This window comes from Leguminivora glycinivorella, chromosome 20, assembly GCF_023078275.1.
Source record: "Leguminivora glycinivorella isolate SPB_JAAS2020 chromosome 20, LegGlyc_1.1, whole genome shotgun sequence".
In the NCBI taxonomy this organism is placed as follows: domain Eukaryota; kingdom Metazoa; phylum Arthropoda; class Insecta; order Lepidoptera; family Tortricidae; genus Leguminivora; species Leguminivora glycinivorella.
This window is the reverse complement of record NC_062990.1, coordinates 8190442-8208427: the sequence shown is the minus strand read 5'-3', so window position 1 is coordinate 8208427 and position 17986 is coordinate 8190442. Positions and strand designations below refer to the sequence as shown.

General features: G+C 41.7%; 1 protein-coding gene across 9 annotated transcripts in view; it reads left to right on the top strand.

Moving 5' to 3' along the window:
- LOC125236902 (serine/threonine-protein kinase Genghis Khan) overlaps positions 1–17986 on the top strand; it is a 102821-nt gene that overhangs the window by 47821 nt on the left and 37014 nt on the right. For 4 of the 9 annotated variants that reach the window (XR_007178244.1, XR_007178246.1, XR_007178245.1 and 1 more), the window contains 4 exons: positions 117–2972; positions 6007–7563; positions 10170–10288; positions 11041–11068. Coding sequence is in view for 1 of the 9 variants with exons in the window: in XM_048143821.1 (XP_047999778.1) it covers positions 117–324; positions 10170–10288; positions 13804–13857 (381 nt within the window). In the remaining 8 variants the exon portion in view is untranslated. Of the gene's footprint in view, positions 1–116; positions 2973–6006; positions 7564–10169; positions 10289–11040; positions 13216–13803; positions 13858–17986 lie in introns of those variants that run through there. The other 5 variants (XR_007178249.1, XR_007178248.1, XR_007178247.1 and 2 more) reach the window with 5 other exon arrangements.

Here is a 17986-nt window from a genome sequence, read left to right as displayed (position 1 = left end):
TAATTCTGAAAATAAATAACATTTGTTTTTTTTTTCTATTTTTAACCCTAGTCACGCGACCTGTTCCATGTTAAGCTTGGTTCTGAGATGAGAGTTGATATTCCCCGTTGTTTCAGCTTCGGCCACTCGCGGCACTATCGCCGCCCCCGCGTCTCCACCGGCCGCCCCGGGCGCGCCCGGCGGCTGGCGGAACCGGCGCTCGCAGAAACTGGACAAGATGGAGATCCTCACGCTGCAGTCCAGCCTGCACTCCGAGATACAGGCCAAGCAGCAAGTCGGCGAGGAGCTCAGCAGGACCCGGGCCGAGCTGCTGCACAGCCAGAGGTCAGTTATACAACCGGCGCTCGCAGAAACTGGACAAGATGGAGATCCTCACGCTGCAGTCCAGCCTGCACTCCGAGATACAGGCCAAGCAGCAAGTCGGCGAGGAGCTCAGCAGGACCCGGGCCGAGCTGCTGCACAGCCAGAGGTCAGTTATACAACCGGCGCTCGCAGAAACTGGACAAGATGGAGATCCTCACGCTGCAGTCCAGCCTGCACTCCGAGATACAGGCCAAGCAGCAAGTCGGCGAGGAGCTCAGCAGGACCCGGGCCGAGCTGCTGCACAGCCAGAGGTCAGTTATACAACCGGCGCTCGCAGAAACTGGACAAGATGGAGATCCTCACGCTGCAGTCCAGCCTGCACTCCGAGATACAGGCCAAGCAGCAAGTCGGCGAGGAGCTCAGCAGGACCCGGGCCGAGCTGCTGCACAGCCAGAGGTCAGTTATACAACCGGCGCTCGCAGAAACTGGACAAGATGGAGATCCTCACGCTGCAGTCCAGCCTGCACTCCGAGATACAGGCCAAGCAGCAAGTCGGCGAGGAGCTCAGCAGGACCCGGGCCGAGCTGCTGCACAGCCAGAGGTCAGTTATACAACCGGCGCTCGCAGAAACTGGACAAGATGGAGATCCTCACGCTGCAGTCCAGCCTGCACTCCGAGATACAGGCCAAGCAGCAAGTCGGCGAGGAGCTCAGCAGGACCCGGGCCGAGCTGCTGCACAGCCAGAGGTCAGTTATACAACCGGCGCTCGCAGAAACTGGACAAGATGGAGATCCTCACGCTGCAGTCCAGCCTGCACTCCGAGATACAGGCCAAGCAGCAAGTCGGCGAGGAGCTCAGCAGGACCCGGGCCGAGCTGCTGCACAGCCAGAGGTCAGTTATACAACCGGCGCTCGCAGAAACTGGACAAGATGGAGATCCTCACGCTGCAGTCCAGCCTGCACTCCGAGATACAGGCCAAGCAGCAAGTCGGCGAGGAGCTCAGCAGGACCCGGGCCGAGCTGCTGCACAGCCAGAGGTCAGTTATACAACCGGCGCTCGCAGAAACTGGACAAGATGGAGATCCTCACGCTGCAGTCCAGCCTGCACTCCGAGATACAGGCCAAGCAGCAAGTCGGCGAGGAGCTCAGCAGGACCCGGGCCGAGCTGCTGCACAGCCAGAGGTCAGTTATACAACCGGCGCTCGCAGAAACTGGACAAGATGGAGATCCTCACGCTGCAGTCCAGCCTGCACTCCGAGATACAGGCCAAGCAGCAAGTCGGCGAGGAGCTCAGCAGGACCCGGGCCGAGCTGCTGCACAGCCAGAGGTCAGTTATACAACCGGCGCTCGCAGAAACTGGACAAGATGGAGATCCTCACGCTGCAGTCCAGCCTGCACTCCGAGATACAGGCCAAGCAGCAAGTCGGCGAGGAGCTCAGCAGGACCCGGGCCGAGCTGCTGCACAGCCAGAGGTCAGTTATACAACCGGCGCTCGCAGAAACTGGACAAGATGGAGATCCTCACGCTGCAGTCCAGCCTGCACTCCGAGATACAGGCCAAGCAGCAAGTCGGCGAGGAGCTCAGCAGGACCCGGGCCGAGCTGCTGCACAGCCAGAGGTCAGTTATACAACCGGCGCTCGCAGAAACTGGACAAGATGGAGATCCTCACGCTGCAGTCCAGCCTGCACTCCGAGATACAGGCCAAGCAGCAAGTCGGCGAGGAGCTCAGCAGGACCCGGGCCGAGCTGCTGCACAGCCAGAGGTCAGTTATACAACCGGCGCTCGCAGAAACTGGACAAGATGGAGATCCTCACGCTGCAGTCCAGCCTGCACTCCGAGATACAGGCCAAGCAGCAAGTCGGCGAGGAGCTCAGCAGGACCCGGGCCGAGCTGCTGCACAGCCAGAGGTCAGTTATACAACCGGCGCTCGCAGAAACTGGACAAGATGGAGATCCTCACGCTGCAGTCCAGCCTGCACTCCGAGATACAGGCCAAGCAGCAAGTCGGCGAGGAGCTCAGCAGGACCCGGGCCGAGCTGCTGCACAGCCAGAGGTCAGTTATACAACCGGCGCTCGCAGAAACTGGACAAGATGGAGATCCTCACGCTGCAGTCCAGCCTGCACTCCGAGATACAGGCCAAGCAGCAAGTCGGCGAGGAGCTCAGCAGGACCCGGGCCGAGCTGCTGCACAGCCAGAGGTCAGTTATACAACCGGCGCTCGCAGAAACTGGACAAGATGGAGATCCTCACGCTGCAGTCCAGCCTGCACTCCGAGATACAGGCCAAGCAGCAAGTCGGCGAGGAGCTCAGCAGGACCCGGGCCGAGCTGCTGCACAGCCAGAGGTCAGTTATACAACCGGCGCTCGCAGAAACTGGACAAGATGGAGATCCTCACGCTGCAGTCCAGCCTGCACTCCGAGATACAGGCCAAGCAGCAAGTCGGCGAGGAGCTCAGCAGGACCCGGGCCGAGCTGCTGCACAGCCAGAGGTCAGTTATACAACCGGCGCTCGCAGAAACTGGACAAGATGGAGATCCTCACGCTGCAGTCCAGCCTGCACTCCGAGATACAGGCCAAGCAGCAAGTCGGCGAGGAGCTCAGCAGGACCCGGGCCGAGCTGCTGCACAGCCAGAGGTCAGTTATACAACCGGCGCTCGCAGAAACTGGACAAGATTGTGATGTGGAGCGTAAATGATAACTACTTCGTATGGAGTATACGTTTAATGTGTCTTAAATAACAAGTACATGCCAATATATACTAAGCTATGCACATGTGTGGGTAAGGTGTGGTACACACACTACACCTTCCCCCTCAGAGAAAAAAAATATTGTCCTATACTATGAGGAATATTTTTTTTTAAATATCAAAAAAAAAGAATTACACAAATTAAAAAAAAAGTAAGGAAAGGTATCTTTTGTAAGCAAAATCTCTCAGGAAATGTATATCTTATACAAAATTAAATCATTTTTTTTTACACATATAGGTATTAGACATACAGTAAAAATACTTTGAAGTTCAAAGAAAGAATATTTGACGAATAAAAAAAAAATTTAAAGAGATACTTATATATAGGTAAATGAAAATTATAAGTTTTACTTATAAAATTTGTCTAAAATAAACACAAATTTCCATTATACGCTAAGGGCACCATACAATAGTTATTACCATGGGTGGGTACCCATGTATTTTTATAAAGGTTATACAACTTATACACTTAGTTATCTATGCTTGCTTTGATGACGAATCGTTTAATAAACAATTATACATATTTGTATAAAAATAACCAGAATACAAAATGTAAACAACATCAAAGACTTAACACAAAACTTAAAACTACACTAAATTAAAAAAAAATCCACAGTGAAATAAGTATCCGTCGATACAATTCAAATCCAAATAGATAGTTCGTACAGTACGAGTATGAACTCCCAATCTAGGGTACCTTGGGTGAACATCATATTTATCTCATTATTTACTTGCAAGTCTTACTTTCATTCATAGACGTCTTAACTTTATTTTTATCATAATAATAACACTGTATTTACTTATGCATCTAAAGCGTGCTTCTCTTTTTTTATGGCAAGGGTACACAACGCATTTACTTACCTGGCCGGCCGACCTTACTATATATTTATTTATTTATTTGCTCAGGATACAAGGATATTTATTTTTAAGCGCGCACACATACAATATATTAACTCACACAGGCAGTTCTTTTAACACGTCCTTACATAATAACCTTCCATGTGTCCAAGGAGTCTTCACGATTGATGCTCGATCAAATCATGATCAGATCTCCAAGGATTCCCTACCTGCCTTGTACCCTGGCGTACCCTTGCTATACCATATCGCTCATGACCCCTCTCGGGCTGCCGATGATACGATAGGCATATTTATAAGTATATCGATTCAGTAACACTCATTAAAAAAAAACATTCAATTACCAACCACAATTAAACCAACACCATAAAACTTCAACAAATAAGAATTTCAACAACCCTTGGTTGATCAGACCAGTCGCTCTTTGAAAAACTTACCTGCTTCAATTTACTCGACTTCCAAAATCTCGCACACATACCTAATTTCAAAAAACAAACCATTCTTTTCTATTCCACCCTCTACATTAATAAAACCTCTAGCCATAACTCCGTCGCAAAATAAAACAAAACTTGAACACTCCTATACCTAAATAACAAAAACATTTCATATACCAACAATTCACTTTTAACATTTTACAAAATCATTAAATCTCAAATATATTTATTTTCCACAGTATAATGTCATTTGCCGTGATTATTATATTGTTAAATCCGTGTAAACATATTATAGTCAATTCCGAGAAAAAAAATCTGAAACATTCAAGTAGGTACATTATTATTTCTTAACAATCTAGTTCTAAATACCAATTTTCAGTTTAATATGGTCAAAAGTCGGTAAGATTATAATTATATGCAATTGCCAAGTTAAATACGATAAATTTGAAGTAATCTAAATTATTGCACAATACATTAATAATGCATTATGTTGAAACTGAAATTCGAGACGTAATAACAGAAGCTACATACCGATCCCTTATATGTGAACACGTGTCGCGGATGACGCGGCCCACCTGTACGCTATGACGAATGTTGTATCCAAGTGCACGAAATCATTTGTTAAGTTTACCAATTTGAATTACTGAATGCAAAGTAGAGATCGAATGATGTAATATTAAAACGTGCCGTACTTTTAACCATATTACTATTTCGTCATCAAGCAGCATTTAATTAGATTCCACATAATATTTAATTTGCATATGCATTGTATTCCTACATCGCAATATTATTAAACTTAATTTCCGTAAATAATAGCAATTGCTAATATTACGTATACACAGACACAATTTTGAAACTTAATTTTTATTACCTACTCAAAAAACGAAATTTAAAATAGTTATCTAATGAAAATAATGCATATAACGCGCTTCATATTTATTTTAAACACAAGAAGAAACTGTCAATCAACTGCTTATACTTATTAACTAAAACCATATAACCACCTAGTTTAGATTACGACCATTCCATGACCGTTGTGTGGCGGGACCAGGACTTCGTGTCCAGTCTCCTCGTCGTCGCGTACAACGTCGGCAAGGCCACGCCCGGGGTCCGTGACGCGAACAATCTCCCAGCTGCAACGTCCTTACAACTTGCCACTTTCGTTTATTCGAAAAAAAAAAATGATTTATTTTCAAAATCTCCTGATAACATGAGTCTATTAAGTAGATATTAGAAATGTAATTTAGTCCACACTGCACATATTTTTTTTTATTTGCAATAAGCACCAATCCGTAACTTTCGATTTAGTCTCTGTAACCTTTTCACTTTCACTATATGATACTCATATATTTGATATATTAGTCCAATCCGTAAGTTCTATTTATTCTCTTGAAACTTTTCACTGTCACTATAAATATATAATAGTCCTTTTCATTCACTTAGAGTTCCAAATATTTATTTACGGAAGTTCACGGTCAGTAATACTGGCTGGCGCGGCGCGCCGCCAGTGCAGCTCGAGGCCGCACTGGCAGGATCGCCATGTGATGTGGAGCGTAAATGATAACTACTTCGTATGGAGTATACGTTTAATGTGTCTTAAATAACAAGTACATGCCAATATATACTAAGCTATGCACATGTGTGGGTAAGGTGTGGTACACACACTACAAGATGGAGATCCTCACGCTGCAGTCCAGCCTGCACTCCGAGATACAGGCCAAGCAGCAAGTCGGCGAGGAGCTCAGCAGGACCCGGGCCGAGCTGCTGCACAGCCAGAGGTCAGTTATACAACCGGCGCTCGCAGAAACTGGACAAGATGGAGATCCTCACGCTGCAGTCCAGCCTGCACTCCGAGATACAGGCCAAGCAGCAAGTCGGCGAGGAGCTCAGCAGGACCCGGGCCGAGCTGCTGCACAGCCAGAGGTCAGTTATACAACCGGCGCTCGCAGAAACTGGACAAGATGGAGATCCTCACGCTGCAGTCCAGCCTGCACTCCGAGATACAGGCCAAGCAGCAAGTCGGCGAGGAGCTCAGCAGGACCCGGGCCGAGCTGCTGCACAGCCAGAGGTCAGTTATACAACCGGCGCTCGCAGAAACTGGACAAGATGGAGATCCTCACGCTGCAGTCCAGCCTGCACTCCGAGATACAGGCCAAGCAGCAAGTCGGCGAGGAGCTCAGCAGGACCCGGGCCGAGCTGCTGCACAGCCAGAGGTCAGTTATACAACCGGCGCTCGCAGAAACTGGACAAGATGGAGATCCTCACGCTGCAGTCCAGCCTGCACTCCGAGATACAGGCCAAGCAGCAAGTCGGCGAGGAGCTCAGCAGGACCCGGGCCGAGCTGCTGCACAGCCAGAGGTCAGTTATACAACCGGCGCTCGCAGAAACTGGACAAGATGGAGATCCTCACGCTGCAGTCCAGCCTGCACTCCGAGATACAGGCCAAGCAGCAAGTCGGCGAGGAGCTCAGCAGGACCCGGGCCGAGCTGCTGCACAGCCAGAGGTCAGTTATACAACCGGCGCTCGCAGAAACTGGACAAGATGGAGATCCTCACGCTGCAGTCCAGCCTGCACTCCGAGATACAGGCCAAGCAGCAAGTCGGCGAGGAGCTCAGCAGGACCCGGGCCGAGCTGCTGCACAGCCAGAGGTCAGTTATACAACCGGCGCTCGCAGAAACTGGACAAGATGGAGATCCTCACGCTGCAGTCCAGCCTGCACTCCGAGATACAGGCCAAGCAGCAAGTCGGCGAGGAGCTCAGCAGGACCCGGGCCGAGCTGCTGCACAGCCAGAGGTCAGTTATACAACCGGCGCTCGCAGAAACTGGACAAGATGGAGATCCTCACGCTGCAGTCCAGCCTGCACTCCGAGATACAGGCCAAGCAGCAAGTCGGCGAGGAGCTCAGCAGGACCCGGGCCGAGCTGCTGCACAGCCAGAGGTCAGTTATACAACCGGCGCTCGCAGAAACTGGACAAGATGGAGATCCTCACGCTGCAGTCCAGCCTGCACTCCGAGATACAGGCCAAGCAGCAAGTCGGCGAGGAGCTCAGCAGGACCCGGGCCGAGCTGCTGCACAGCCAGAGGTCAGTTATACAACCGGCGCTCGCAGAAACTGGACAAGATGGAGATCCTCACGCTGCAGTCCAGCCTGCACTCCGAGATACAGGCCAAGCAGCAAGTCGGCGAGGAGCTCAGCAGGACCCGGGCCGAGCTGCTGCACAGCCAGAGGTCAGTTATAGTGGTCACTAGGAGACAATTTCATTTCATATGAAAATGTATCCCCTGATCATAATCCCTAAACGCAAAGCAAATGTTTAGGTAATCAAAAGGGACACAATTGTAGTAATGCCACGCCTATTATTGCTGCCATTGTAAACTTTATTGAAATTCATTAAGGTTAATATTGAATTGTTACCGTGCATGTTGATGGCTATCTTTGTTGATCAAAAAGTTAAACTTCACTATTGTAAAGTCTCAGCTCTTAACATTTTGTACCCGAACACGCCACGACTTCATATGTAACCTTTACGTGCAATTTTTTAGTGGCAACCCACACTCAGGCGACGCATGTCCTAAGACGCGGAACGGACGTAAGCGCCGCGTCGCTAGGAAAAGGAAGGACGTAAGACGCGCCCCAGGCGACGCGACGCTTGGGGCGCGTCGCTTGAGGCGCGTGCCTCGTTGCCTGGGGGCGCGTCTTACGTCCTTCCTATGTACTGAGGAGACGTTTTTTAAATTACACTCAAGCGACGCGGCGCTGACGTCCGTTCCGCGTCTTAAGACATGCGTCGCCTGTGTGTGTGGATAGTCCCTTACATGACCTTCAATGCCGCGACGACAAAAACAGTTTAAACCTGTCGTTGAATCTCAAAGTTGAGTCTGATATTATAATAAAATTTATGTATATTAAAGACACAGTGAGGTGTCTTTATTTTATTTTTATTTTATTATAAAAGTACGTCCACATCATATATATTGTAGATTACATTAACAAGCATTCAAACAGGCATTAAGTACTGATATATATGACAATTACGGAGTACATAACATTCTCTCATATAATGCAGCGAGCTCCAACTAATACTATTATCTAACCTAGAATTACACAAGAACTAAATTTAAATTACTTAGTTTAAAAATATATAACATAACTACACGAATTAAGTTCAACTATAATTATTAACTTGTTTTTACAATTTTTGTTGTTTTTTATTTTTATTTTTATTAATCATTTATTTACCCTTTTATCATCCCCCTTATTATTTTATTTTTAAATTCGGATAAAGTGTCGTGGAAAATGTCGATGCAAGTCCCGTCCCTTACAAAGGCATTGTATGCAGCGCAAATTCGTACCATGGGCGACTGCAGTCCAAGATTAGTCCTAGTTGCTGGTAGCGAGAAAACTTTCGTTATGGGTTGCCGAGGATAATTATATGGTGCAGTTAGACAGAGTCTCTCGAGCAAGTTACTGCAATTTACTTGTCCGTTTACGACCTTGTGCAAAAAACAGAAATCCAGCATTCGTCGCCGATCGCGTAGGCTGACCATGTTATATTTGGCGAGGCGACAGTCGTAGGTGTTTCTATGCGAGAATCCTGGAGTACCATAAGCCAGATACCTGGTAAAAGCTCTCTGTATACTCTCTATGCGTTGCGAATGCACATGATAGAATGGATTCCAAACAATTGAGGCAGATTCGAGATGGCTGCGTACCAGTGTATTGTAGAGGATTATTTTAGTTTGCTGCTCTTTGAAACCAATGGAATTTCTCTTAATAAAACCAAGCATCTGTGCAGCTTTTTTTACTATGGCGTCAATGTGAGCATTAAAATTGAGCTTATTGTCAATTATGACGCCAAGATCCCGAACTTCAGAAACTTCTGTTATGTTTGTACCGCCTATCTCGTACCTATATGCAAGTGGTTTTTTTTTCTTACAGAATTTTATAAAAAAGCACTTGTTTGCATTAAGAGTCATGCGGTTTGTATTGCACCACGATACTATATTGTTAAGGTCACCCTGCAGCAATTTTGCATCAGAGTCACATGTCACTGATCTGTAAAGCTTGAGGTCATCTGCATACAGGGAATAATTAGATTGTTTTATGTGGTTCGTAATGTCATTTATAAATATGAGAAAAAGGACTGGACCCAGGTGTGAACCCTGTGGTACTCCTGAACTGGCATTGTAGGTTAGAGATTTAAAGCCATGCACAGCCACATTTTGGGGCCTGTTACTTAGATAGGACTTAAACCATTTGAGCCAATTACCCCCCACTCCAAAAGTATTAAGCTTTTGTACAAGAATTGTATGGTCAACCTTATCAAAGGCACTGCTAAAGTCCGTGTATACCGTATCAACTTGCAGGCCCTTGTCAACATGCTGACACAAATCCGAAACAAAAGGCACCAAGTTCGAAACTACGGAGCGTCCGGGTCTAAAACCATGTTGATGATCTGACATATAATTGTCTACAAGTCGCGAGAGTATTGGTTGTACAAGAGACTCAAATAGCTTTGAAAAACACGACAAAATAGAGATTGGGCGATAGTTTCGTACGTCAGCTTCATCTCCTTTTTTAAAAACCGGGACTATTCGCGCCTCCTTCCATGCAGAAGGAAAACATCCATCAGAAAGTGACCTATTATATATTATAGAGAGGGGCAAAGCCAATGCTGAGCCGCAGCGCTTCACAAATATAGGAGGTATACCATCTGGACCAGCACCTTTAGAAGTGTCTAATAATTTAATTGCCCGCAATATCTCAGTGTCTTTAATGCACTATTAAACGTAAATGTCTGTGAACCACTAAAACTGTATTATTTTGTTCCCAGGGAGCTTCTAGAAACCCGCCAGCGGCTAGACGCGCTCGCGCATGACATGAAGCGGAAAGAGCAACACATTCGCGAGATGCAGACGCGGCTCGACGCGCCGCACCAGCCCAACAATTCCTGTGAGTATACCCTTATTATACGCGTGAAGGAGGGTATTTTCGAAATTAAGGTTGCGTCAAGGCCAGTCATTGTAGGCTTGCCACCTCTACACATTTTAGTTCTGACCTAGACTGATATTACTGAGTGCGTGTTTCTGCGGTATAAAGTACTTTCAAGCCTTGGAGAATGACACGTCGATTCCAACGTTATGTCATGGCAACCGCAAGTGCCTTTCATTTAAATTCGTGAAAATATAATTTGCAATGTAAGCTAGTAGTTTGCCGGTAATTTAGATAAATTATCCTGTCCATTTTTAAGGTCCCGTACCAAAAAGGGTTCAAAAGGAACCCTTATTTACTACGGTACTACTCTGCCAGGGTCGCCATGTGAGGAGATTTGGAACACGACTTAGTCCAGATTCTACGTTAGATTTTGCTTTATTATCATTTGAACAAGATGAATTATGACAGTTATTAATTTTGACATTATAAACTGGTCCTTGACGGAATCTTTTTCTAAAGGAAGAAGAAAAACTTGTTCAACTATATTATTATTTATTTCAGTTTATTTTTTATCTTTTATTTATTTTCTAGCACAATTACATGCTTATAAAGTTCCGCTTCCAGCACACCACGGTATATATAATATGTTTATTTAGTGCACCTTTTCTTTTTGTTTTCGTTACATGTTCTCAATCCCATCCAATACAAATATATCCACATTTATGACGCCACGGCCTCCGTCCTTTTGGAATTTGGCTCCGCCCCCAAAGTCCAACGTCGACAACGGCGAAAAAAACGAAAATAATCTATGGTTCTATATTATCTATGGACTCTATAAATGTGAACTGTGATTCGTAATTCCAAAACGTTGTTATTGTTATTCGATCGAAATTTACACTTGTTTTTCGCGCATTTTTTGTGTAACTTATTGTATTATCTGTTGCATTTACTTTTTAACCGGTGGTATTCCATTGTATGGGTTTGAATGGGTCCTGCGTTGTATGTATGACAGTTCGAACGTGGTTCAGGCCGTACATACCCCTGTTTTTGGGGGTGACGTCATGCTTATGGGGGGTGGCGATACTCGTGTATCACCAGTTGTACGATTGACGTATATAAATAGTACAGTTGTAGCCTTATTTTGATTAGAAAACTTGATAGGGGTTAATAAAAAAACGTTGCTTTATAGTTGTATGTACCGAAATGAGCGAAATTAGAACATTTGATCAATTGATAATTTTGATGTCTTCTTATCAGTGTAAATGTGCTAAAAAGGAGGTTATCGGTATGAATTCCCTAAAGAAGGCATCTTCTGGGCGAGCTGACTCCATCGTAGGCCTTGTCTTTGCCTTTGGCTAGTCTGTGGCCAAGAATAAGCCCATTTATAATAATAAAAAAAAAGAGACCTGAGAGATTCTTATTAAAGATTCATAAAAGTTCTTTAAAGTCATTAATTGGTCATCAAATTGGCGATGACTCCTTTTCTAAATAAAAAATTTAGAATCGGAAAATATTTGGGTGTGATATGAAAAAATATATTCAAGCCCTATTTGTGGTTGGCAATGTTACAATGGCCATATGATTGACATTTATGATTTTTATAAAAAGAAAAGTATTTTATTAAGTACCAGAAAAAAATAAAACATGTTATATTCTTAAAATGATGCTACAACTGTACAAAAATGGCATGCTTTTTATTATTTAACGCCACTTAATATCAATTTATGGACATATATTTTAAATTATTTGGATATTAGTGCTCAAAATTTATATTTTATAGGAATCTCGCTAAGGGAGTAATTTCTAGTCTATTTTTGTCTAGTCCCGTCCTATGCCAAAGAAATTAGCTCTCGAACACTCGAACTAGTCATTTTTAACGTTATTAACTATTATAATGTGGGTTGAAGCATTATTTTAGGTTATTTTTATTATTTAAGTATTCTTTTTTACCACAATTTCGTTTTTGTTTCGTTTTCTTTCTCCTTCTTTGCTAAGAGACACTGAAACTTGAACAGTTTCCTGTGCTCTGCCTACCCTTTTTGGGAATGCAGACGTCAGTTTATGTGTATTCATTTACGAAAGTGTTGTTTCATGTTTTACAAATCTAACCTCTGTGTTTTGTAAGTTGTTTTACCTAAACAAAAATCTGATTTATTTAGTTTCTTTAGAATCTTGATCAAATAATACTTTTAGATTGTTCAAAATAAAGGAATATTTTACAGAAACCCTTTAAACTTCTTTTGGTTGAAGCCGTCTAAAATAATGCTTCTCTCCACAATAATTGACATGACAACGCAGGATTTATTTATTATTTAGTTTAAGTTTATCTAGATTTTAGAATCTCATTTATTTCCATGTTTAAGGCTTCTCAATCTACGGTGTTAAATGCATTTAAAATGAAGGTGACTGGATACAGGGTGTAGCAAAAATAGTGTGGATCCTATTAAGGGTCGACTTATTCGGTATTGTACAGATCGTTTAGCTGTCACGTATGGAATAATCAAACTGTATAAATGATACCTGTGTCGATATAGGCATTGGTCCCGTCAAAAGTGCGATGAGTTATTTTCGATAGAAACGAATCAAAGATAGTTGCTCCCGTCTAAACAAAAGAGACGCGATAGCGCGAGTGAGTTATTAGTTCAACGACGAGCGATAAACTATAAATCGCTATAAACTTTAGCGTGAAAAATATTTTTTCCGCTGTTTCCTAACAAGTAATATGATACCGAGTATGCCCTTAAAAATATCCCTATTTTTATGACACCCTGTTTAAGAATAGTCTTGAACTTTGTTTATTTATTGTATAAACTTTGCGTTTTGTTTCACCTTTTTTTGCATTTATGTTTTAATTTTGCATTACTTTTTCTTTTACGCTGTACTTTTTTTTCTTATTACCGGTGTACAGTACTGTTCTTGTACATAATTAAAGTCCTGTTTTTATATTATGTTGTTTAATTTATTTTGTACGGCATTATACTTCGTCGCTATTGGTCTTATACATAAATTTAAACTTTACTGTAAAATGTTTTAACTGAGTAAGAACCAGTGGCGAAAAATGATGGAGTATCCATTGAATTCGTATATCTATTTTTAATTTCATAAGCCTGTCTATTAACGAAAAAATAAAAATAGCAGTGTCGAAGACTGGTAATCATGTTTTTTGTTGGATTTTTATAAAACGCTTACCATATGGTCAATTGTTGTTGTACAGTCAAGTGCAAAAATATGTATCGAAAAAATCGTCTCATAAATACGCTCTTATTTATTACACTGGACTAAGATGCTAAGGGACAAGACGTGTATGTGTATCCCCATATTTTTACACTTGACTATACTGATTATTTTTGTATGGGGCATTAAAAGTGCAGCTGAAAATCGTCATACTTTTCAACGCTATATCTATTAAATATCCTTGATTATTTTTTGACATTGCTTACTTTAGTGTGCAATTGCAATCATGCAGTTCTAATATTGAAATATGACCTTACCAACCAAGTTTATTATTAAAGTTGTAAGTTGTGCGCAAGCAGCCAGGCAGGGATCCACCAAATCTTCAACATACTGGACGGGGAAGGAAGAAAATGGTTCGTTGATTTTTATATCAGTAACACCTTACTTTCACCACTTCCCAATTATCTATACTCTGTACTTTTAAGTATTCAAAAGAACTAAAAAACTAATTTGTTAATTTTCGGGTAGTTACAAAATTTGTTGGTTAACCAAAAACCATGCAGATCTGTAAACGACCTTGGTATTTGGTCGTGTAATGTTGTCCTTTACCTTCAAGGAGCCTTTTGGGGGTAGATTTTGTTTACAACTATAATAAACAAAGACAACTATAATAATCATACATACATACATACAATCACGCCTGTTTCCCAGAGGGGTAGGCAGAGATCACAGATTAATCCATCTACTACGATCCTGACAAACCATTTTCGCTTCACACACTTTCATAACGTTTCGAGTACTTCTGACCTGACTCAGTAATAATCAAAATGATCTAAATATTCTATCCTTGAGGGAATATGGCTTGTGCAGATTATGCCATTATTTAATGTTGGTTATGTATTACACTCTTTTGTATTCGGAAGTTTATGATATTTGATATACTCAAAATCATGAGCTCATTTGAGTCTGATAGTAAAAAAGATATATGTTGGGTCAATCCGCGGCGAAAGTAACATGAGTCACGATTTTGTGGCGTGTTCCATTTATTCACTACGCAAGTTCAAGTATCTCTAAATAAGTGTTACTTTCCAGATATATGCATAGATCCTTTAATTTGCTGTTGTAGTTCAAATAAACACGCAAATGAAGTCGTGACTCATTACTTTTACGTGGATTCACCCTGTTCAGTTGATACGATTTAAAAGTTGCAGAAAGAAGTAAGGTGTTACTGATTATCTAGTTATTTTAAGTATTCGTCCTTAAAGTAGATTTTTTGTTTTGTGATTGTGCATCTGTTTTGCCCCGGTAACATTGTCTATTGTTATTTTTGTTCCAATCCATGTTAATAAATAAAACTTTCATATAATAATTTTTTTATGTAATACTGATAGTTTCACTAAGCGTTTATTTGCTGAGATATTGCGTGGTGGGAAATGAGCAATTTTCTTTTTTTTGTGCTTATTTTTAAGGGTTTCCTAAACGGGTCATATTTTCACTGCAATATGTGGCCAGCAACTATTAGTGTCTTAAGCTAAGTTTAAACGTGCAAGTTTTGAGACAGAAGTATATGCAAGACAGAGATGCAGATATTTGTCACTCACTCTTACCTATAGCTGCGTCTCAAAACTTGCAGCAATAACTTGCTGGTCTAAACTCAGCTTTACTCTAAGTATAAGGCCTGAGTGCACGCTCATATTGTGCGTGCAGCGTGGCGGAGAGTGCGACGTGCGTGTCAAACAATTGAAGCTCATACAAGTTTATTCGGGCCATTTTTTTCAAAGTTGTCCACCCCACTTTTTTTTAGATTTGGAAATTTGTATGTGTTTTCCACTCAGAATCGCGAGCTCTTTCAATCCTAATAGGAGAAAAAAAGTGTCCCAAGGTTTTTTTCCCATTCCGTTACCACTTTTTCATACATTTTGTATGGCGGTAACGGAATGGAAGGTTCGAAAAAATGTATGGAAATCTTGGGACATTTTTTTTTCTCCTATCAGGATCGAAAGAGCTCTCGATTCTGAGTATGAATCGCGTAAAAAATACCCATGTTACAAAAAAAGTGGGGTGGACAACTTTGAAAAAAATGGCCCATTCAGGCCTTACATTTACATTATGTAAGAGAGGGACACCAATAATTTCCGGCTACATAATTATTGCAGTGAAAATATTGCCCGTTTAGAAGCCCCTAGTTTTTTTTTATTTTATCACCACTGAGTTGACCCAACTTTTTTTTTTTCAAAGTAACAAGAACTACAATAGACAATATAGAGTGTTGAGGTGTTAGTTTATTTGTTTGTGCCGCTCTAGACCTAGTCTTAAACGTCCATTTTGTAAATACGAGCAAGTGTCAAGGAAAATTTGTTTTTATCATATTAGCGTTATCACTGTTTTGCGGGTCACATTTTAGAAATAAGATTTTTATGTTTATTTCACATTTTTTACATTATATTTTATGTAATGTATGTACAGTAATGTTGGCAAGAGCGAGATGTTCAAACGATTTCTCTTTAACATGTTGAAGGCCATCCCTAATATATGCTGCGCGTCATTTCAACTTTGTCATTATGTACGAAGGTTGATTGTCAGTAAGATGATCTTATGCGGTCACGTATTAAAAAAAAATGTAAATACTTTTGAACATCTCGTGCGCTTTGGTACTTTTGCTGTTAACTTTATTCTTTTATTTTTAATATGAGGTATGATTTGTGGAATGGTCTTAACCATTTCTTGTCCTTTTAGTTACATAAGTGTTATATTTTTTAGTTTGTTTTAAGTTGAAATGTAAAGACTCCAAGACAGTGATGATCGCACTCATTGGCTATCATCCGTTTTCTTTTGTAAGATGCTTTGCTTCTGCTTGAGCTTACTGCGGTGGCATGGATGTGACAAAATTTGACATCCCATTTCAACGCATTATCATTCAAAATTCATACGCTAGTTGACACGTGATTGACGCTAGTCACTACAACTTGCATTTACTTTTTTTTTTACTGATTTATGGAGTTACCTACAACTCTTTCCTTACTTAAGCCTTTTCCAAAAAGTATTGTTTTCATATATCCTACTCATTGGATTCAATATAACGTGTAACGGTTTGTTCCTTGTTGTGGTACAACGCAATGTCAAAAGGAGCTCGATATTTAAACTATCTTAGACATTATATTGTAGCTTCATTCGAACTGCATATTTGATCTCATTGTAACATCACTTGCAATAAAGTCACAATTAAGAATCATTTTTATACTGAAGGCATATTCCTTCGTTGTCTATCTACAGAAGATACAGTCTGACCAAAAAGAGTAGAAATTAAATAGTGGCAACAATGTAGTGTCATCTCTTTCAAATCAAAATGTGAGAAAATGAGACGACACTATGTTGCCACTTTTTAATTTATATTATTTTTGATCAGACTGCGTAGCATGTCCGTTCGACTTTGTAATAGTAAAACAAGGTCTGAAAGTTCATCCAACGCCACTTAACGCGCTCAGCCATGGTTTCCCTTAACACTTGTTTGTATCGATGACTAATCGTATGAGTTTGTGAAATTTAGACGTAACATGAGCCCATATTGATACAAAAATATATAGGTAGGTAGCTGGTGTTCTTTATATAGCGGTGTTCTTTATATAGCCTCTATATTTCAGAGCGCATTTAGAGTCTGACCATCGAATCGCTGCACAAAAAAAAACCGACAAATTAAAAAAAATCTTTAGCTGGTAACCCGAAGCATAGTACGAATATTCGTTTTTTTTTCAGTATTCGTTCATTTTCATCATTTCGAACCTGATTCCAGCTACAGATTATCGAAAATAGTATGCTTCTCACACTGCTCCTGATCGGTTTAGCCATTATAACATCCGTAATAAATGCACTGAGACAAAGGTTGAGGTTATGTACGAACAGAGGTTGACAGTCAGTTTTACATGTAAAATTGTTGCCATATATAGAATTGTGAAAAAATGCTTGTGCAGCGACTCGCTGGTCAGACTCTAACCCAGCAATCTTCAAATCAAGGGTGAATAGACAGATAGACACCTGGGCGAGCTCACTCCATTGTAGGCCACGTCTTCGCCTCGGATAGTATGTGGCAATGAGTAATTTATAAATTTTATAATTATTAAAAATGATCTTTTATTAGAGGGATACAGGGATACAGTATTTTTCTGACACATGTATTATCGTGTGGGTCTTGGGTGTGTTCTACTATCAGCCGCAAAAATGCATGGCGAATTTATCGATGAATTCGTTCATAATTTCTCCATGAAATTTTGCGGCTCACTGTACCTGTCATAATATTAGTTTACTTTCTTAATATTATAACAATTTTTATGGCCAATATTGGAAAAAATCTTGGGACTTGGTTTACTAATATTATTTTAACTTCAGTGTCATTAGGTAATTATGAATCTGATTACAGTCTGCCCAAAAACGCATATACCTTCTCCGTGCCGTCGTGGGTAAAAAGAGTAGAAATTAAAGAATGGCAAAATCGTAGTGTCGTCCCGTTTTCTCACACATATTGATTTGAAAGGGATGACAGTACAA